Source organism: Zingiber officinale, chromosome 8A, assembly GCF_018446385.1.
Source record: "Zingiber officinale cultivar Zhangliang chromosome 8A, Zo_v1.1, whole genome shotgun sequence".
NCBI classification, from domain to species: Eukaryota; Viridiplantae; Streptophyta; class Magnoliopsida; order Zingiberales; family Zingiberaceae; genus Zingiber; species Zingiber officinale.
In genome coordinates, this window is record NC_056000.1 from 39,061,682 (window position 1) to 39,084,123 (window position 22,442).

The 22,442-nt window shown below is 34.7% G+C and overlaps 2 protein-coding genes across 2 annotated transcripts; both read left to right on the forward strand.

Moving 5' to 3' along the window:
- The first annotated feature begins 1,130 nt into the window (after positions 1-1,130).
- LOC122008563 (putative methylesterase 11, chloroplastic) lies at positions 1,131-7,001 on the forward strand. The gene is made up of 5 exons (XM_042564332.1): positions 1,131-1,614; positions 2,789-3,025; positions 5,646-5,789; positions 5,910-6,041; positions 6,146-7,001. The coding sequence occupies exons 1-5, from the start codon at positions 1,228-1,230 to the stop codon at positions 6,428-6,430; spliced, it is 1,185 nt and encodes a 394-aa protein (XP_042420266.1). The 5' UTR covers positions 1,131-1,227; the 3' UTR covers positions 6,431-7,001.
- Positions 7,002-15,037: 8,036 nt separating this feature from the next.
- Positions 15,038-15,656, forward strand: LOC122012454. Its single transcript, XM_042568998.1, has 3 exons — positions 15,038-15,067; positions 15,162-15,250; positions 15,359-15,656. The coding sequence occupies exons 1-3, from the start codon at positions 15,044-15,046 to the stop codon at positions 15,510-15,512; spliced, it is 267 nt and encodes an 88-aa protein (XP_042424932.1). The 5' UTR covers positions 15,038-15,043; the 3' UTR covers positions 15,513-15,656.
- The last annotated feature ends 6,786 nt before the right edge of the window (positions 15,657-22,442 follow it).

The window sequence follows — 22,442 nt, forward strand, 5'->3', positions numbered from 1 at the left end:
TCCGTGTTGACCTAGGGATGAGTTGGCGGGGGCGCTGGGGCGAGCGAATCGCCTTTGCCACATGTTGGTTGGTAACATAATTCCTCCCCTTCATTTGATTTTGAGATAGATTTTATTCATAGGCATATAACATAGTGGTAAAGGTTTATGTTGTTAATTAAGAAGACTGCAGTTCAATTCTCTACGGGAGCACGAGCCACATCCATTTATGGAAAGTTATTGTTATATTTTCGGATGTACTCGAAGGACGAACCAGAGACTAATTAGTAGATTTTGAAGGGTTTGATAAAAACAAATGCCTTTTTATTTATAAATCCATAATTTATAATTAGATCTTTATAATTTAGGATATTGTTTTATTAGTATCTATTTTAAAAAATATATAAAAATTATAAAAAGTGGGCCCCAACTTTTTTAAATTAATTTTTTTAAATAAACTCAGCATTTACTTAAAAATAATATTAAAATTTTTTTAAAAAAAATATGCCTTGCCAGAGGTGGGCCTGGTACACCGGCCCACCTTGTTTATTGTAGGACCGTAGTGAGGCGAATTGGTCTACATTATATAAAAAATAATATATTTAATAGAAAATAATAAATTAAGATACTTTTTAATGATAAAATACAGGAAAATAATCCCTTGTAAATGAAAGATCAAAAACTTTCCTGTCAACTTACGTGATTAAACCGACTTCATAGTTTGACGATCTAATAAGAAATCAAATAAAACACATCGGAAGAGTCAAACTCATGGGAAATAGCTCCACGAGAATCAAGATACCCAGCCGCGTGGTTTCCTGTATCAATCGCGATAGGCACCAGAAATGGCGCTGCAGGTTAAAATTGGGCAGCCGCGTCCTACGTACGCCTAACGACATGTACTCATAATTTCACCCTCTCTGGGTAGGGCCACGGGTAGGTAAGCAATTGAGGGTAACTTCTACTCTGCTCCTGTGGTCCCCACCGAATTTTGTATTTTTCCAGAGAGGAAGAGGGGGCCGGCCAGTCTTTATCCAACCCCTTAAATGTTTGGACAAGAGGTGGCATTTATGTAATTATAATCAGAGTAAAGGGGTATTTTTGTCTTATCGGTTATATAAGTACTCTGGCGGTCTTTGATTCATGGCCAAGTCCAACTGCTGCTTCTCCTTGTCGTTCTCCACGAGGCCGGAGAATCGCCGGCGCTTGGTCTCTCAAGATCTTCGATCGTCTTCTGATACGAGGGAGATGGGCGTTGTTCTTTCGTGTTTCTCCAATGCTGATTTAGCGCATCGGCAGCAACAGCAGCGGCGGCAAGCCGCGGGGAACCACCCGCCCGCCTTGTCGGCTGAGGTGGCCGCTGCGATTGGTATTGGATCCGAAGATAAGAGTGGCAACGGTCGATCCGAGAGGAAGGGGCTCGACGAAGCGGTGCTGACCCACGAGCAGGCCCTAGCGGCCGTTCTCCTCTTGCGGCAGAATGGGGGCGCCCCGGGGGAATCGACCTTTGATAAGTCGTCCTCTTTGAGGGTTCCTGGACACGGGCAGAAGAGGCAAGTGCTCCCTAGGAGTTCGAGCTCGAGGCCGCGGTCTCTAGTCGATCCGGTCATGCAGCCCCAGCTGCTCGTCAATCAGGTCGGTTGCTAGCATCCCTTTCCTTTGGTTTCTCTTTTCTTCGTATTGGATAAGTAGATCATGTCTTCTTTTCCAAAAGATAAAATTAAACAATCTATACATTAAAAACATGAGCTTCAGGTTTGCTTGAGATTTCGGAAAGTTTGGATTCTCAAGTACAATTCGAACTACCTATTCAATTCAGATTGATCATTCTCATTTTCATGTACGTTTACCTCTTCTGTATTTTCTTGTTCCTCTCACTCAGTTGACATTTTGGATGTTAGACCAATTATTGGTGTTTGAACAGTATAATCTTTTATTGGTGAGAGAACAGTATATGCTTACTAGACGGAATGAAGATCTTTCTCTTGCATATAGATTTATGAAATTGAGTATCAATGCCTCAAACCACAATATTGATTTAAAAATGGGAAATAAAAAAATACAGTTTCAGTAGTAATTAAAATAAAATTATAAAGGTTGCAGTGACTTTATGAAATTTGCCACTTTCCTTCCAGGGTTTCAATCTGGACCTATTCTATCAACTTGAGCTCAATGTTTCTGTATAGGCCCTTTGACTATTGAAACTGTTTGGTCAACCAGAGTGCACTCTTCTCGACTTGGAAAGGGCCATTTTATTTATTATTGTAGACAAGTGGCTATTTAATGTGAATGAAACTTGTTTGATGGATGAGCTAGTGAAATAATACTAGAGAGAAATTCATCAATGTTTTTAAATTTAAAAGATCACTGTAGATATTCCGTATCCAACAAGCTATTGTTCAGAACATGGTTGGTCATCTAGCTGTAGCTAGTAATTGCTTTATTGTTTGATTCCTCTTTTCCTGAAAACGATTGAAAACTATTCTGATACATTGGGGTCTCGCTCATTTTAGGAAGTTTCTAATTGAAACTTTTAATTCCTAACTTTCTCTTTTTTCCCTAGCCAACATATACTAAAAACAATAGCAAGCTTTTCATGTTGCTCAGTATTTTCAATTAACTTTACCATTATAGACTACCGGGTGTACAGATTTATTCCTTTGAGTGGGTGAGCATTCACATATAAAAGAGAGATTAATTACATGGAAAATCTATTGCAAGACTCTCAGTATTGCCAAAGTAAACTTGGTGGATTTTGCGAGTTTGTAGTTTTATTAATTAACCTAATTCTAATTCCTCTTGTTAGCAGGATCTAAAGGTTGATAATTTAGAAACAAAGCATTTTGTTCTCGTTCATGGTGGTGGCTTTGGTGCTTGGTGCTGGTACAAAAGTATTGCACTTCTAGAGGATAGTGGATTCAAAGTCAGTGCTATTGACCTCACAGGTTCTGGAATTAGTTCGTTCGATACTAATAAAGTTACCAGTCTTGCTGAATATGCAAAACCTCTTACTAGCTTCCTAGAAACCCTTGGAGATATGAACAAGGTATGCACTGTTTTAATCTATTTCAAGATAATGTTTTTGGTTGTCTTATGACTATTATATGAGCTTAAAGTTTACTAGGTTCACATTTCTTTACTAGATTTTCAATTTTTAGGCAACCCTATTTTTTTTAATAGTTAATTTCTTTTTTTTTTTAATTATTGATGAAAATTTTTGTTTTTCTATGATTTTTATAAATGGAAGATAACCAGGGTATTTCTTTGACTTGTTTTTTTTTGGCTGTTACTCTTAACATTTAGCAGTATAGTTGTTATATATTTTCTATATGACATAATGGCCGGTTTGCTAAAAATACAACTGACTTTATATATTAGAAGTGAATGAATGAACATATACAAGAACATAGGTTCTTGTTTCTGTAAAACCTATCAATATTCGAGCAGACATTTATTGCTGAAAAGATAATATCGCTATTCCATTACCAATACTCTTGGTTCTTAAACTCTTGAATTTGCTTTGAACTGTCAGTGAAACAAGAATAAATTCGCAGTAATGATCCATATGTTCTCAATATTTCACTTATTGAAGCTCTAGGTGGATCATAGAAGAAATGAAAGATAATTATTTGCAAAAACTGCAATCATGTATGCCTGTGTAATGCAATTTTCTTGAAAGACGATGATACTGCTTTTTCTAGGACTCTTGGTGAAATTTGCAAAAGCACACTTTTGGTTAAACTCGCTAAATCATTATGGTTGATGACCACTTTAGGCAGTTAATAGTCTTAATGTAACCAATATGGATTCCAGTCTATACAGTTTATAATAACTAATATGAAATTGAATCAATGGTTTAACCTATGCAGCTCAGCACAAGCAAAATATGTTGTTCTAGCTGTTGACTGGCATGTGGGACGGCCAACACTCACTTGCACAGGAAGCAGCTCCTCTCCTCCCTTTTTCTCCTCTGTCACAATAGCTACTCTCCTCCCTTTCCCATGCAAGCACCTTTGCACGTTTGCTGTCATACGAGCACTATTGGCATCCCTTCGTGATCTCGCCAAACCTTTGTCATGCAAGTGTACTGACTCCTCCTTTAGGTCAAGCCAAAACCCTCACTCCTCCCTTTGCACCGGCTCCTCGCATCGGCTCCTCCTTTGCACCGAAACAACATAAAACTCTAGATAGGACAAGTAACTCTTATTCTTCCTCTTTGTTCGACACCTCTTCTTCCGACATTAACACTGACATTCTTCCTCATCTTCTCCTTCAGCACATCATTGGCACCAGTATGACACCATTTGGAGCCATCCGGGAATCAAAACCTCAGCTTGGCTCGAGATTCAACCCTTGATCCAATCTGTATAGTTTGTAATCAGCTTGTGCTTGATATAAGGTTCTTGATATTTTGCTTCACAATAAGATCAGTTCTTTGAACTTGAAGATAGTATAGAAAATTGTCTTTGCTCGATTTATTGAAACAGCAACATCCAATAATGCAACTGCACTCGATGATTGATGAAAATTGTATCACCATCTATCTTGTGGTGTTATGTCATGTAAGTTGCAACACCAGAACTTATTCAGAAAATCAAAATTGTATCCCAAATTTCCAAACACTAAGCTGTGGCCTCATTGTCTAAGGAGAAAACTAAAATTTTACTACATTACTTAACCAGTCAAAGCCATTTATCTGGTCTTGATTCATAATTCATGTTGCTCCTCTCCATTTCCTTGCTCCTGGATGGCTATATCTCCTTTTGTGATTTCGGATCTCTATTTGATCATACTTGGTGATGGATGGAATTTGGGAACTTCCAGTAGTACAGATGGTTAACATATTTAATTTCTCTTGACTAGACTGGTCAGATCAACTATCTTAAGCAGATGACTAAAGCCATCTTGGTTTTTACAGGTCAACGAAATGATAAGTAATCTGTAATTTCTCACCTAGGCTTGCCATATTCCTATTTCAGTAGTTCCACATTAGTTCTCCTAGCATAAATTTTGAATAGTTTCTTCAAGTTCGAGCTTATTATCTCACTTCTTCAACAGAGTTATCAAATAATTCTTGATATAGCATTAAATGTGAACAATATATTGAATTAAAGTTAATGGAATTTGTTGGGCTTGAGGAAGATTACTTTTTGATCTTCCAGTCAAATCTAAAAAAAATTGGCTCATTACAAATGTCGAGCAGTAACTTCTACTCTGGCAAATAAAGTGAATATGAATAAATCTTCTATGCTTCCTTTTTTTTATGAGAGCTCTCAAGCACTCACATTAGTGAAGCCAAGGTTCAAATTCTCGAGCCATGCCGGAATTTTAATCTTTGACCGGAATAATTCTATTTTGGTATCTTGCCGGCATTTTGATGCATGGTGCCGGTGACAAATTGATGAGTGAAGCTAAGTTTGACGTTAGCAACAATTTCTAAGATTCTTACCAACTGAGAAAATTGTCAACCCCAAATCGTTTATCATTCAGTCTATATTTTCCTCCTCTAGTTGCTTCCAATTAACTAAATTTCTTTTAAAACTGCATAACTCATGATAAATACCACTGAATCACATAATTTAATGCTATACATTCAAGATCATATTTTTCTACTTGTCTTAGATACATCGGTTTTATCTTTTGTGTTATCATCTCTTATTTCTCAGGTGATTTTGGTTGGACATGATTTTGGTGGTGCTTGTGTGTCATATGCCATGGAAGTTTTACCATCTAAAGTTGCCAAATCCATTTTCATCTGTGCAGCTATGCCAATCAATGGCCAGAACATTCTTGATATGTTTTCAGAAGAGGTCTCTCTCTTCCCTATATCTATCTATATCTATATATCTTTGCGTTTAATTATTTATGTAATTGGACAAATAAATTTTCCATGTCAGATGGTAGTAATCATGAATTGGTTTCTACTTTAGGCAGGTATGAATGATCTAATGCGACAAGCACAAGTATTTGTTTATTCAAACGGACAAGATCTTCCTCCTACTGCCATTGATCTGGATAAATCTTTACTTAAAGAGTTGCTATTCAATCAGTCTCCTTCTAAGGTATATTTTTCCTGGACTTCGAGATTGACATTTCAATCCTTGTTCTTCGCATTCGGCTTCTTGTATGTTTTCATACACTGAATACAAAACCATATGGTTGCTAGGATGTTGCCTTGGCTTTGGTTTCTATGAGGTCTATTCCCTTTGCTCCAGTGTTGGAGAAGCTTTCACTCACCGAGAAGAATTATGGTTCAGTAAGAAGATTTTTCATAGAAACCACGGATGACAATGCAATGCCACTTCCTGTACAGCAAAGACTGAGCAATGTCAATCCACCAGAGAAAGTTTTCCGGCTCAAAGGCTCGGATCACTCTCCGTTCTTCTCTAAGCCACAGGCACTTCACAAAATCTTGGTTGAGATTGCAACGATGCCATCAAACCAGTCATAGGGAACTGTCTAATTGCCACTGGAAAGCTGATTGATTACCTTTATCAGACGACAAAACCATGGTTCAGCATGCTCAAAAGCGCAAGCAGAAGCAGAAGTACAGAAGTGTTTGGTTTCTTGAGCTCGTTCTGCATGCTTCTTGTAGTGGCTTAATCTCTTGTGATGTCGATCGAAATGGCAACTGAGCTTTTTTCATTGGGTTCTATTTGTTACTTGTCCCTGCTGACACCTACCTCTAGTATACAATCAATTAATATACCTTCATTTCATATAACTTTGGGTGTGGCAACTTCTCCAGACGGGATCCTCTGGTCCCGTCTGCCCTGGTCCACTCCTGGACCAGGAAGAGCAGGTGGGGGACCATTGAATCCCTCCAATCACTGCAATGGACCTCGGTCTGATCCGCTCAGAGGATCCCTACTCCAACTTCTTTAGAGGTTGTTTTCAATGGCAGTAGATGAGATGGAAGTAGCAGTCCAATAAGTTTTTTTTTCCTGTCTTTGATCATTTTGCATCAACTTGTTACAAACACAGCTGTGATTTGAATTTATATAACCTATTTTGACTGGAAATGAATCTGGTGCAGATGGATTTGCTCCATATAACATCCATGTTAGAGCTGATTAAAGTATCCATCAGGTGCAGAAATTTGCAGCTGTAAGAAGGCGAGTTTATAACAACTCCATCAGGTGAAAGCATAGATTACATATTTGCCTATAATTATGCCAAGGAAGTCGATGGATCCTGATCCTTGTTGAGTTTCATCATGTTTTCCCTTTGCTGCAAACAAATTGTTCATTAGTTGTCATCAAACATCATGAGGAGATAAATTTGAGGATATGAATCTGCATTGTCTTCATAAATTCCCTTTGCAACATGATATTGCGGATAACATTTAGATCAAATGTTTGGAAAATTAGGCAAAAATCAAATGAGCTTTTTTTTCCCCCTTGAATTAAGCATCTCTTTTTTTTTCTAAAAAAAAAATAAATTATTTTATCAAAAAAGCATCCCACAGATCTGGTCCTGATTCATAACTGGGTTAACAGGTCAGTTATATGGACTTGAACCGGAACTAGCCCGACTGAGGATGGGTCAGTTTCGGTTCAAGGCCCAGATTAACCGTTGAAATGGCTTCAACCTCATGTATTTTTTTAATCATTGTGGAGGATCGGTTTAAGCAAAGCAAGTTATCGGCTACAAAATCTGTGGCTCGGATTTCATTAGAGACCCGCTTGAATTTTTTTTTAATGAAAATAAAATTCTAATATATTTTTTAAAAAATTTAAAATTCTGTGGGCTATATATATAATTAGAGATCTGATATGGTTCGGAATGACGGTTTGACAGTTGGAGTTTTTTTTTATTATACAGTTAATTGGCGGTTTTAATTGTTGGCAGTTCTAAACCCTCATTTATTTCTTATTAAAATAGATTTTTTTTAAAAAATAATAATAATAATTTGAATGGTGGCACGTGAACCGATAGTTTGAATCATAAATCGTAAACGTATAGAACAGTTAAAGTTAAGGGTCGATATTTCAAAAATTATCAAATCGTAGGTTCCAAACCTTGGTCAAGTCTAGCCCCACTCTATCGGACCCTTGTAAAATGATATAGTCACTCTCGAGTATAATGTTCTATATTATAATCTCCAAATTGGCCAGTTGTATGTATAATACAAGTTTGTATTGTAAGAGTTACAATTTTGTAGTTGCTATGAACAACGCAAGATTACGTTATAGTAGTTATGAAATTATAGTTGCTATAATTACGATGTCAACTATGAAATCGTAGCTGCTTTAATATTATAGTAGCTAAGATTTCGTAACTACTATAATACAGACTTATTCTGTTTATATAATTAGTTAATCGATTCAATATTTAATGTATATGATAGAATATAATAACGTCAAATAATATACTTAGTGATAGCTCGTAGATTTGTTTGTTCCTACAATTGACTAATCAATTTAGGATTTAATATATGTGATAGAAGATAATAATGTTGAATAATATATTTAATAATAGTTGTGCTATTTTAAGGGGCTATTGGGTGGGACTCCTTTTTTTAAAAAAATGAAAGATGACGACTCTTTTGATTTTTGCTGTAAAATATATATCTTTCTTTCAAAAAAAAATGGTACTAACATTTTACTATCTTACTATGTATTTAATTAAGAATCTATCCTCTTTAATAAAAAAATAGTGCTAACATTTTACTATCTTACTATTTATTTAATTAAGAATCTACACCCTTTAATAATCAATTCTCAATTGATTTGGTAAAGCCCAAAAATTAAGTTACCTTAGTGTAAGGGTGTAAATGAACCAAGCCGCTCATGAGCTATTTGAAATTTGATTTGATAAAAGCTCGTTTGAGCTTGTTTAATAAGGTTCGTTAAGATAAATAAATCAAACTCAAACTGTAATATTTGGTTCGTTAGTTCGTGAACATGTTCGTTAAATTCATGAATCAACTTTTAAATAAAAAATAATAGTTTTAATATTGAATTTATAGATTTTACACTCTATTTATGAAAAATATAGATAAATATATTAAATTTATTTATTAGAATAAATTATAAATTTAAATAAGATTATTATAATTTTCTCTAAATATATAATTTAATTTTTAATTAATATTTAAATTTATAATTTGTATTTATTAAGTTCGTTTAGGCTGGATAAAACTTCAAATAAGCTCGTGAGCCATGAATATATTCATTAAATAAAACTTGAGCTCGGCTCGATTATAAACGAGTCAAACTCAAATATTCAAGAGTTTTGCTCGACTCAGCTCGATTACACCCATACATTAGTGTCTTTTTTTTCACACCGAATATAGTTTCAAGACTTATTAATAATTTTAACTTCTTATCCTTTTTAAATCATAGACGGATAACCTAATTTCTACTATCTGCATTGTTTCTTCTCATCGCATTAATCATCATCGGTTCTTTATCTTTCTCTTCTCCTGATCTTCTCTCCAATATTTACTACAACTTTCTCCTTCTTATCTTTTTTATACCACAACGCATCAATCCATCTGTTTCAGCTTTTCTGCAATCGATGCAATTGCATCAAGTCATATGTATCTTATCGATTCTTCAGAAAAGATTACACCCGCATATATTCATCTCTGTATCTCATCGATTTTTTAGGTGATATAAGACTTTCTCGCTACATAACTTAGGTGTGATTAAGGAGGCGTTTGGTTTATGGGTTTGGGAATGAGGGAATAGATTCATTCTCAAACCTTGTGTTTGGTTAATGGGAATGGAATCAAGATTTTGGAATGAAACCCAAAAATTTGGGTATGGATGAAACCCACCCCCTCCCTTGGGTTTTGATGGAATAGGATTGTGAATTAAGTTTTAGACAAAATACCCTTGGTATATTTGTTCAATTTTTTTAATTTCGCACACTCTCTCTCATCATATTTTCTCTCTCCTTATTTTATTATCACATTTTCTCTCTCAATATACTTTCTCTCTCCTCATTCTCTCTCTATATTCTATCCCATCATATACTCTCTCTCCTTATTTTCTCTCTCTTCATTCTCTTCTACCACACTTTCTCTCCCATTACACACTTTCTACTTATTTTTTCATTATACTTTCTCTCTCATCATACTTTCTCTCTCCTCAATCTCTCTCAACGTACTCTCTCTCTCCTCATTTTCTCTCATCACACTTTCTCTCTCTTTATTCTCTCTCATCACACACTCTCTCTTTATTTTCTCTAATCACACTTTTTCTCTAAGCACACTTTCTCTCTCATCATATTTTCTCTCTCCCAGTCTCACATTTTCTCTCATCACACTTTCTCTCTTTTCATTTTTTCCCATCATTCTTTCTCTCTCAACTCATTTTCTCTCTCATCATACTTTCCCTCTCCTCACTTTTTCATTTTCTCTCATAATACTTTCTCTCTCATTATATTTTCTCTCTCCTCAGTCTCTCATTTTCTCTCATCATACTTTCTCTCTCTTCATTTTTCCATCACTCTGTCTCTCTCAACCCACTTTCTCTCTCATCATACTTTCTCTCTCCTCACTCTTTCATTTTCTCTCATAATACTTTCTCTCTCTTCATTTTTTCCCATCACTCTTTCTCTCTCATCAAACATTCTCTCATCATACTTTTTCTCTTCTCAATCTCTCCTATCATGCACTCTCTCCTCATTTTCTTTGATCATACTTTCTCTCTCTTCATTTTTCCCAACACACTTTCTTTCTCATCATTTTCTCTCATCATATGTTTCTCTCACATTCAACTTTCTCTCTCATCTAATTTTTTCTCTGATTTTCCTGTAAGGGTAAAAAAGGAAATTTAGGTTCATTCCGATTGAAAATATTTAACTAACCAAACATCATTTTTAAGAATGATATCCAAGCTCATACCCATTCCCATTCCATAATACTATGATACCCATTCTCATTCCGATTCCTATGAGAGAACCAAACGCCCCCTAATAACTTAATTTCTACTTTATTTTAAGATTAAGATTTTTATAGAATAAATCATAGTAGTATTGAATAATGTTGTTAATTATTTGATAGTAAATATTCATTATATATAATTTATGCATATTTATACATTATATTACACACAATACGTGCATTACAAAAATTGCAGCAAATAGCCGGACATATTCCGTCGCTATTATGTTGCTAATAACAAATTGCGACGGATTACCAATGGAACGCATACCGTCGGTTAGGTATCAATCGCTGATAACCAAGCGACGGATATTAAAATATCCATCACGGATATTAAATATCCATCGCGAATAGTCGAACGGAATGGAATTTCCGTTGAACAATTAATGACGAAAATTAAACTATCTGTTGCTAATAGCGATGTCAAATAAAACATCAATTTCTAATCACAAAGCCGGGAGAGTATCAACGTTTGATATGTTAAATACCGATAGTCTACACTCAGCGATGGATATTTAAATATCCATCGCAAATTGCTAAGGATATTGAAATATCTGTCGCAATTAGCAACAAATATTTAAAATATCCGCCACTAATCCACCCATTTCCATTTTTTCTATTTTCTCTGTTTACATTTAAATCTAATCTACTACAACTATCACAAACAATAATTTTCACAATAAACTCATAATACATCATAACAAACTCATTACACATCACAAATTACAACATAACCAACCCACTACACATCACAAATCACATTCCAACAATTCATATGAACTACAATGCACAATGGATACATAGTACTAAATACAAATACAAGTTCAAATCCAATAAACAAAAATCCATAATAGATCATCGAATACAACATAAAGTGTATGCCATCATAATCAAAAGAAAGAACAAGACAAAGTCATCAAATATAATACGTCCTAATCAAAATGATCTCTTGTTCTACATGAAATTTGATTAGGATTAGCTGTGAATAGAAAAAGTGATGTTAAACTATAAAAGATACAACTACTTAAACTGATAAACAAAAGCTAGCGAACATTCTTTAAAAATACATGTCTATGTCTCTGCGATAAAAATAAGTAAAATCTAAAAATAATCATGAAAATATATAATATAATTAGATATGTATTTTTTTAAAAAAAATAGTATTATTTTTTATTGAAATTAAAAGTTAAGATAAACGATAGCATACCTCAAAATGATCTACTCCTCAGGGGAATAGCTAGGGTCCTGGGTCTTCTGGGACTCCAAACGATGCAGGCGGTAGAATTGAGAATCCGGAGAAAATGTCACTGCAATTGCTTGCATATGACGAACTATGACATCAATCTCAGCTTGTCGCTGTCGCAACTTTTGTATCTTTGTGTCCCTCCCAACCGTCGTCTACTCGAATGACAATAATCGAGTCCACAAGTCCTCATTTTCCACCCGCAAATCTCGTATCTCACTAGATGAGGAGGTGGGACTAGGACGACTCCTGATCCTTAGAGTCATCATCCGCTCGTAGATCACTTTGCCCTGAGAGCCAAGCCCATAGAGGGAGGTCTTCTTCCTTCCGATAACATCATAATAAATATTATTAACCGCATCAGTGGAAAGAGGCTGTGACGCCTCTCCCTCTGCCCTAGGCTAAGATGCCTCAGCAACTCTAGTGGACATTATTTTCTATGTCGAAATAATGATGTTATTAACTTCCACATAAAGTCTACAAATATATTCATGAAATTTAATATTCTTGCGTTAATTTTTGAGGAGCACTAATCGACAAATGATCCATCTTTCTTCTTATGAGTTTTGTTAAATATCTCTCAACAAGTGGAAGATCTTTGTAATTTAGCAGCACATGTACAGAAAATGCAAATACATTAAAACTAATAACAAAACATTTGTAAGAAAGATTTATATAACTTAATTTTGAAGTTACGAAGTCAGAGGCATGCTCCACAATTGAACGACATCCAATAGTATGCTTTATAGAACCTATGCTTGGCCCAGTAAGCTCTGAATTGCAATTGCTTCGAGCAATCATAAAATTGTCCTGCCAATGCTGGGCAACTCAAATGGCTCTCGAAGATTGCCAAACTACATCAAAGACCTCGGATGTCCTTGTATAGTTTAGAGCAGTAGGCGTTCCAAATTTTTTTTAAACATTTCCTCCTGCCTCTCCTCTTAAACATATCTCTTCTGCAACAATATATTTTAACAATTAATATCATGTTAACTACAAATACGTTTTCTATTCAAAATACTTACAAAAAATTTGTCATAATAACAATTCTTAATTTATTTTCTTTAAACTTTTTTTCATATATATGATGCTACTTGATGACCCTCTGGGATAAAATTACATAGAAAAATATCAGATATTAGATATGTGTGATAATTACGATGCTAAATTTAACTTAAAACCATTCAAACATTCTAGATGAGACTTAGTGTAGTTCACAAACTCTTCAGCCCAAGTAAAAAATTCTTGACTGATAAATCTATTAGCTAACCTATTGTACATCCAAGTTTTATTCATATATATTATATCCTAATAGCAATAAAATTTTCAACATGGTTAATCATGTCAAACTAAGCATAATTATATTTTCATGCAAGTAATATCATCATGGATAAATATTATTAATAGTCTAAATCTAATAAATCAACTAACAAATGAATCACAGGAGGCAGTGCCGACCGCGCTCGATTAGTGCTGGTCATGGCTGAGTAGTGCCAGCAGCGGCTTATCAGTGCCGACCCCATTTGATTAGTGTCGATTGCGCCCAATTAGTGTCGGACTCGGTTGTGTAGTGCCAGTGGCAGCCAATCAATGGCGGTCACGACCTTGCTCTGCCAGTTGTGGCCGAGTAGTAGTGGTTGCGACCTTGCTCTGCCGGCCATGGCCGCGGCCCTACTCTGCCGGCCTTGGCCGACTAATGGTGGCCGCGACCTTGCTCTGCCGGCCGCAATCGAGAAGTGGCAGTTACGGCTCTGCTCTGCCGGCCGTCACCGAGCAGTGGAGGTCGCGACCTTGCTATGTCGGTTGCGTCCAACACTGCTCAGCCAGAGCAGGCCTCGGTCAGCAGGGAAGAAATCGAAGGAGAACTAAGACGAGGAGAAGAGGAGTACCTGAACGCTAGAGGAGAGGAAGTCGATCGTCGGAGTAGGGAAGAAATCATCGGAGCAGGGAGAACTGTTCGTGTAAGGAAGAAAGAGTTGGATGCAGCAGCCCTAATATCCCAAATATAGCGACAGAATAAAATCTGTCACTAAATCTGACCCAAATCGTTAGGTTAGTCGGTAACATGTAACTATGTAAGGCCTAGCGACGGATTAATATAAATTCTGTCGGATTATAATTAATCCGTCACTACTTCACGTAAATTTAGCGGCCAAGGCGTTAGTCTAAATTTTTGGCTTTGATTTAACGGTGGATGAACAATGTCGCTATCAGCGACGAAAAATTAAATAATCTATTGCTAATAGCGATGAAAAATTAATTAATCAGTCATTATTAGAGATGAATTATTTAAATTTCCATCACTATTAGTGATATCGTTAATCCATTTCTAATCTGACGCTAAAAATTTGATTTTAGCGTCCCGACCGCTAATTTACGTGAAGTAGTGGCAGATAGTTTTAGTTCATCGATAATTGTAATAGTCATTAATATTTCCATCGCTAATGGGCGACGGAATTTTAATGGCCGTCACCGATTCCATCGCTATTTGTTTTATTGTTGTTGTTGTTATTTTTTTTATAGTGGTGTGCGTGATGTCCAGTAATAATTGTAAATATGGTACACTAATTATAATAAAATAATAAAATATTTATCATTAGATTTTTAATTATTTTTTTTTTCAAAATACAAAGTCAAATCTATTTAATTCACAAACTCAAGGGGTTCATTTTGACCCACAAAATTTCAACGATAATCCTTTCTGTTTTAAGCAAGCACAAGGTCAACTCACGACGCCCTCTGGTTTACAAGTCAAAACAGGAGGCCTAGCTGCTGGTTTTGTCACTTAACCACTTTCAAACCCTACATCACGCCCACAGTAATGATAACCTCCTAGATCCATTGCCACAATCCTCCTTCTCCTCTCTCTGTATATATATTCCTCCTTCTTCGCCATGTATCTGCATAACTAACACTAGCGCAGCAAGATGGGACGTTGGTTGAGACCAGAGGTAAGTTGAAGTTAGGGTTTGTAGCATGGACCTTAATGCATGGGCAGCTAGCTGATCAATGGTGTAACACATGCGCTGTCTTCTTCTTTGACAGGTTTACCCGTTGCTGGGCGCCGTGTCCTTCGTGATGAGCTTGTGCCTGTTCCAGCTCACCAGGAACGCCTTCATGAACCCCGAAGTCAGGTTTGGTCGATCGTCTCGCTGGATATGACTGCATGGGAAGTTGATGATCCACGTATATATACTGCGTACGTTAATTCGGTTGATTTTGGATTGTGGTGCTGTGTGCAGGGTTAACAAGGCTCACCGGGCCTCGGCCGTCCTAGAGAACTACGAGGAGGGGGAGAAGTACAGTCGGCATGGGCTCCGGCGGTTCCTTCGCCAGCGGCCACCAGAGGTGATGCCGGCTGTCAACACCTTCTTTGCGGGGAGCAGGAAGGAGTGAGGTGCATGCAGTCCTGTGTGTGTTTCATGAATTTGTGCTGTGTATGGTGGCGAACTTGTATGTGTTAAATAAAGTGAGTTAGCTGTGTATTTGGATCATTATTTGGATCATTATCAAAATAAAAGAAGGTCAAAATCAATAATTTACAAAGCTGTTTATCATTCGATCGTGACTGTTGCATTCTAATTTCTGTTTGATGAGTGCTGTGGTGTGATCTACTGCATGGAAGACATGATGATGGTAGAATTTAGTGAAGCTATTCGGTTATTGGGTATAGTTTGCGGGATGTTCAGTAATTGTTAGAGGGATGACAGACAATGAATTAATGGGGATTAATGTTCTATTTTGATCATATATAGAAAATGAGAGCTGCTTTTCCCCCTCCCGTCAACGCACACCCTCTCCACCTCCCCTCTCTCTCCCTGCCAAAAGACGCATGTAACCTTCTTTTTGTTTTTTTATTTTTTTATTTTTTTATTTCATTTAATTCTCATTTAATTTTAATTTTTTAATTAATTTTATTTAAAAATAACTCTCATACAATTATATTTTTAATTTTATTTAATTTTATTTTTTTTAATTAATTTAATTTATTATTTTGTATCAATACTTTATTTTTCAATTTTATATAAATTTTATTTAGTTTTTATTTTTTTAATTAATTTAATTTATTATTTTTTTCATAATACTTATATTTTTTCAATTGATTTTTAAAATTTTATTTTTTTATTAAATTTTTTAATCAATTTCTTTATCAATTTTTTTATCAGTTTTATTTTTTCAATAATTTTTTTATTTGTTTATATGTCAAGGGTTGAAAGGGGGGTCATTTAAAGTGATGAGAGATTTTGACATGTGTTAAGGGTTGGAAGGGGGGTCATTTAAAGGGATAAAAGATTTTGACATGTGTCAAGGGTTAGAAGTGGGGTAATTTAAAGGGAGGGGAAGTTCTGACATATGTCAAACATTGAAGAGGGGTAATTTAAAGGGGGGTGTTTTGACAGATGTCAATAGTTGGAGAATGACGAATTTAAATGGAGGGAGTATTTTGACAGGTGTCAATGGTTGGAGGATGGGTAATTTAAAGAGGGTGAGAGATTTTGACATGTGTTATATGTCAATGGTTGGAGGGAGGGATGATTTTAAGGGAGAGAAGATTATGACATGTGTTAATAGTTGGATGCGGATAATTTAAGTGTCAAATTAGGAATGTAATTTAAAGGAAGGGAGTAATTTAAAAATTATATAAAATAAAAAAAATTAAAAATTTTGATAAAAAAATAATAAACAAAATTGATTAAAGAAATAAAACTAAATAAATATTAAAAAATTAAAAACATAATAAATAAAATTAATTAAAAATAAAAACTAAATAAAAATTAAATAAAATTAAAAAAATATAAGTATTAATGAAAAAATAATAAACAAAATTAATTAAAAAATAAAATTAAATAAAATTAAATAAAATAAAAAATATATATAAGTATTAATGAAAAATAATAAATAAAATTGATTAAAACTTTAAACTAAATAAAGATTTTAAAATATATAAACTAAATAAAAATTTTAAAATATATAAGTATGAATGAAAAAAATTAAAAATAAAATTAATTTTAAAAATAAAACTAAATAAAATTAAACTAAATAAAAATTTAAAAATATATAAGTATGAATAAAAAAATTAAAAATAAAATTAATTAAAAATAAAAAAAATAATTTAAAATAAAAAATAAAAAATTAAAAATATGTAAGTATGAATATATAAGTATGAATTAAAAAAATTAAAAATAAAATTAAAAAATAAAAAAAAATGAAAAGGAGATTACATGCGTCTTTTGGCGGGGGAGAGAGGGGAGGTGGAGGGGGTGTGCGTTGACCCGGGGGGTGGGAAAAGCAATTTGCATAGAAAATTTGCCTTCTTGTTAGACTCTAGCTACTACTGTACATGAGCGTAGCTATACGCTCATATTAAGGCTCAAGGTTAAGGGGTGCGGTCACATCTCCTTAAATTCAAGAAAAATATTAATACGATGGGGAAAAAAATTTAAAAATATATATATAATCATAAATTTTAAAACTTTCTCGTCTTTTTAGTAAAAGAATTCTAATTAAAATCTTTTCAACCTAATCCATATATTTTCCTCTTTTCCCAAGTCAACTTTTTTCTTTATCCATTTTTCTTCTTCCTCCTCTAATCCCAAAACTTTTATTTTCCTCTTTTCATTTTTTTTCTTCCTATAATTTCTTTCATATTCTTTTCTCTAACTGTAATTTTACTCACAAAATCTTTCGCGACATGTTGCTATCATTATAGCCCAAGTCGCTATCGCCGGACATCGATTGCTACATCATCACTATCATTTGTTGCATGGTTATTATCTTCACTTGGCTAACGTCGTCGCTTCGCCGATGCTCCATAAAAAACACCGTTTAATTGAGGTAAAATTTACTTGATTTCTTTTGCTTAGCCGACACAGTTGTTTACTGCCAGCATCACCGTTATCATTTGCCGACTTCGTCGCTTTGCCCCTCTTAAATGAAAATCTTAACTACGCCACTGAGTACTGTTGAAACTCCCCCAAGGGTATGAACGAATCTGCATAGATTAACATGCATTAGAGGATGTTAAAATTTTTGGACAAAGTTCTTCTGATGTTTAAGTGAGTCTCTAATGATAGAACTTGAGAGAGAAATAGAATTATATTAGAGAAGGATGGAAAGTTAATATTTGGAGGAAACATTTGGTTGATCTGACACAAACTGTTGCTCTTTGATCGTCAGAATTGAATTAGAGGGATTTGTTCAATATGAATATGGTGGCCGAAATGCTACACTTATGATATTTTTTGTAATTGTTTGGTGGTTGTAATGGAATGATCGACACTTGGTTTTTCGATTTTTTTTTAAGTAATTGGGTTTTCAAAGGTGGTTGTATAGAGTTGGAGTGTAGGTGCTTCTGGTGAAGTGATGCTGAGATGCTTCATATATAGGGAAGTTTGCTAATTCCATTAGCTCATTTGATTAGTGTTTTTGTTAGTAGTTCTTTTCAATAGTTTGAAAGGTTTTCTTTTTTGAAGTCACTAAGATAATTCTTTTATTTTTTCAAGATACTTCTACTAAAAAAAATTATTTTAGCGATGAAAATAATTCTTCCTAAATTAGCAATGAAATTTACAATGAAAAGAATAATCTGACTAATAATAAAATTTACAATAAAAATAAATTTATTCCAAAATTTACAATAAAATTATTTCGTGGCTAAAAAGAAATTTAATGTAAAAATCATTGTAAAATGATGATGAATATTGGCCAGTTTGATGACAAATTACATATTAGATTAATCACCAAAAACCCTAAACTTTTTTTTTGCCGCCCACCATTCATCCAAATCGTTTGATCCCTAATATTTGTTCAAATTTGATGATAAATTTTAAATTTGCCGTAAATTTGAACAAATAGAAGGGATTACTGGATTAGATAAATGACGGGCGGCTAAATTTGATGATGAACTCCAAATTTTTTGTCAATTTAGCAACGAAGTTTGAATTTATTGCTAATTTAGTGATGAATTCAAAATTCGTCGTCAAATTGAATTAAGGTTGAATTTGGAGACGAATTTGTAATTTTTTTTTGCTAAATTAGCGACTAATCTAATTTAGCGATATATGAATTCCATATTTGTAGGAAACAAGAGCAAAAAAAAATACCTGCGGATGAATTCATAAATCCGTATGGCCATTAGATAAATAGAAAAAAGAAATCTTTTACTTTTTATATAGTTTTTATTTCCATTCGATAAGTAAACAGTAGGTTCTTCAATTAAAAGGATGACTAAGTGGACGAATAATTAAATTTAATAAAAGGATAAACTTCAATTAATGAAACGGAAAGTATTTAGTTTTTTTATTAATGTTTTTATGAAAATTTATTAGCACTAGCGACTGTGCATGTATTATATCATACAGGGAGAGAATTGGGGAAGAAGAATTGAGGAAAAACTTTAATATTTTTATAATTATATATAACTATAAGGGTTAAAAAAAAATATTAAGGTGGGGCAACTACACTCCGTCGTACGGACTCTCTCTTATAAAAATTAATTTAATATCATACTTAATTTTAGCAAAAACAATTCAGAAAAATATATTTTTTAACATCATCGATCCAAGGTGTTTATAGAAGTTTCTTTCACAGTGTTGCTAATTCTAAAATGTGGTATTAAAGAGAATTATAGATTTCTAATTGATTGTAGTTGAGTCTCGAACTTTATATCATTGATTAATATATATGTAAAAATTATAAATAAATCTTAGAATTATTTTTTATATGAATAGTAAAAAAAGCCATTAGCATACTTTTTCTTTAGACACACTGGTTAGTAAAAGGGGAGATTTTTAATAGGATAGTAAAATTAACTATGAATTAATTTAACAACAAAATAAATTTAAATATTACACTGTAACGAAATATAAATTATGACTTAATTTGAAAAGAATAAATCAGTAAAAATTCAACCTAAATCTAATTTGGAATTTGGCGACCAACTCCAAATTTGTCATGAACTTAAAATCCATTACCAATTTGACGACTAAGTATTCCTAGTGAGCCTTATTAATTATGTTTTAGGTGTCAGCCTTATTAATTATTTTTTAGATGATCGGTTTGGTCCTATGGAAATTTCTCACTAGTACAAGGGTAGATAATGAAGCACACGCGGTAGCTAGTCTACAAGCTCAGTATCCTTTGGTCGTATCCCCATTTGGAGGAGTTGTGATGTTAGGCCAACAGTAGATTGGGGTGTTCAATCTGAGAGTTGTACATTTCCTTGATGGAGTTGTGATGTTTAAATGATTTAACTTTATACTCCAAATCATTGTATTGACTTTGTACAAAGTCAGCATAGTCAGTTCTATCCTTAAGTGATCTCCTGAAAGTACTCCTGATGTATAATGAGAATATCTTTAAGGTCAGTAGGAGTTTGAGGTTTTTTATTTGCGGGAATGGTAGAAAAAAGTAGCCTCAGTTTACTAATTTTAGTAATTATTAATGTTGTAGCAAATGAGGTTTTGATGTTAAATTCGAAGAGATTGTAAACCGAACTTGTATCATGACTTTGACAGGATCAAGCTTATAGAAAGCTTGCTCTCTTTGGGCACAAAAAAAAATAATTTGGAGAGTCACTTATTTGAATAGTTTAGTTGATTGATTCTCATTGTTTATTTGGGAATTCTTATCTGTGTTAATGGAATTGCTAACATGTTCTAATGAACATCAGAGTTTACCTCGATAAGATGTGCCTTGATTATTACTCTTGTAATTATCAATGCACTGTATTTTTTTCCTATGCCGTGGTAGAAGAGGATGATCTGTATTTTTTTCCTCGTGTTGAGACTTATCAGATATTTTGGGATATTTTGTGAATTTGATTATGGGATATTTTGTGAATTTGCTTATGAGACTTGTAGAACTTGGTTTGGATCTTGTCGACTCTTAGTTATGTTGTGATATGGTATTGTGTTGTTGAACTTGGTTAATTGGATATTTTGTGTTGTTACATGGCTGTTGGTATGTGTATTGTTTGATTCGAAATTATGTTGTATACAGATTAGTTTGTAAATACGTTATCAATGCAAAAACGGGGAGGTTCTGTGAAAAAAGTGTGTTTTGAGACCAATTTGATGATGAAATATTTTTTCTTGTAAAATTATCGTAATAGTATGTATTGTAAATTTGTGACGAATTCTGTTTTCATGGTAAATTTGCGATGAAAATGGTTGCGACGAATTTATTTTTGTTGTAAATCCGTCGATCCGGTAATGACAAGGGGTCTCACCAAGCAGAAGTTAAAACAAGAAAGACCGGCTGATGTGAAAGACAAGGTCAAGTAGGGTGACCAAGCATGGCCGAGTGGACCGAGTATGGAGAGCGGACTGAGGATGGCGAGTGGACCGAGTATGGCCGAGCAAATCGAGTATGGCCGAGCGGATTGCACAGACTTCCCGGCCGAGTAAAGATAGCTCTTCGAACCATAGAGAAAGTTAAGCAACTGCTGGTCTTGCTGACTGGGCTCCATGCTCGGTAAATAGAGATAACAGATGACGGTCAGGAAGCAAGGAGAATGACAAGTCGGTAGGCCCGAGGGACACTGCCGAGCGGTGGCAGCGCGGCCGGACTCCGATCGGCAGCGCGTAGCTCTACCAAATATCTTAGCATATCATTTTAGGAGTTTGTGCCGCTGACAGCAGGACATGTCCAGCAGGTAAATCGTACTTTAGAAGCTTCCAGATTATCACATCAGAAGGTTGCATGACTGCTTAAGGAATAATGCTAGGGACATTTTTTTGACTTGTCTTTTCCTATGATACCTAGGAAAATATGTCTGCACTTTAAGATACGTGCACAAACACTACAATGCCGCTATAAAAGGGGAGTTCCCATCTACAGGGGAGGTATGCGCAACTTCGTTCACTACACGCTCTTGTTACAATTCTTCATTTCTCTACTCATCGAAATTGACTTGAGCGTTGGAGGGTCATCGTCGGGAACCCCTTCTTAGCCCGACACTAACGACTTTGCGATGCAGGCTTGCGTGGAGTCTTTGCTTCGCGAACTTCCCAGCCACATCTCCAGTTTGCCGCCATCTCCAGTTTCTGACAAGATTATATTTGGCGTCGTTTGTGGGAATCTTTACCTAAATCCGAAGTGTGAAGATGGAGGGTGCTCGACGACTTACTACGGTAACACTAACACAAGAAGACTTGGAGTTGTTGATATAAACCCGAGCGGCGAAGATGATAGAGCAACAACAAATAGCGGTCGACCGTTGAGCAGACGACCCCGCTATGTGGGGAACAGGTTAGCACGCTGAACCTAGAGCTAAAGCGGAAAAACAAGCCTGCTAAAAGAAAAGCAACCAGTCGACCGACATCT

Bases quoted from the DNA above. Each gene is read 5' to 3' on its own strand.
- LOC122012454 (XM_042568998.1), top strand. From the start codon at position 15,044: ATGGGACGTTGGTTGAGACCAGAG. The intron at 15,068-15,161 runs GTAAGTTGAAGT...CTTCTTTGACAG, and splicing joins GACGTTGGTTGAGACCAGAG to GTTTACCCGTTGCTGGGCGC. The intron at 15,251-15,358 runs GTTTGGTCGATC...TGCTGTGTGCAG, and splicing joins TTCATGAACCCCGAAGTCAG to GGTTAACAAGGCTCACCGGG.
- LOC122008563 (XM_042564332.1), top strand. From the start codon at position 1,228: ATGGGCGTTGTTCTTTCGTGTTTCTCCAATGCTGATTTAGCGCATCGG. The intron at 5,790-5,909 runs GTCTCTCTCTTC...TTTCTACTTTAG, and splicing joins TTGATATGTTTTCAGAAGAG to GCAGGTATGAATGATCTAAT. The intron at 6,042-6,145 runs GTATATTTTTCC...TATGGTTGCTAG, and splicing joins TCAATCAGTCTCCTTCTAAG to GATGTTGCCTTGGCTTTGGT.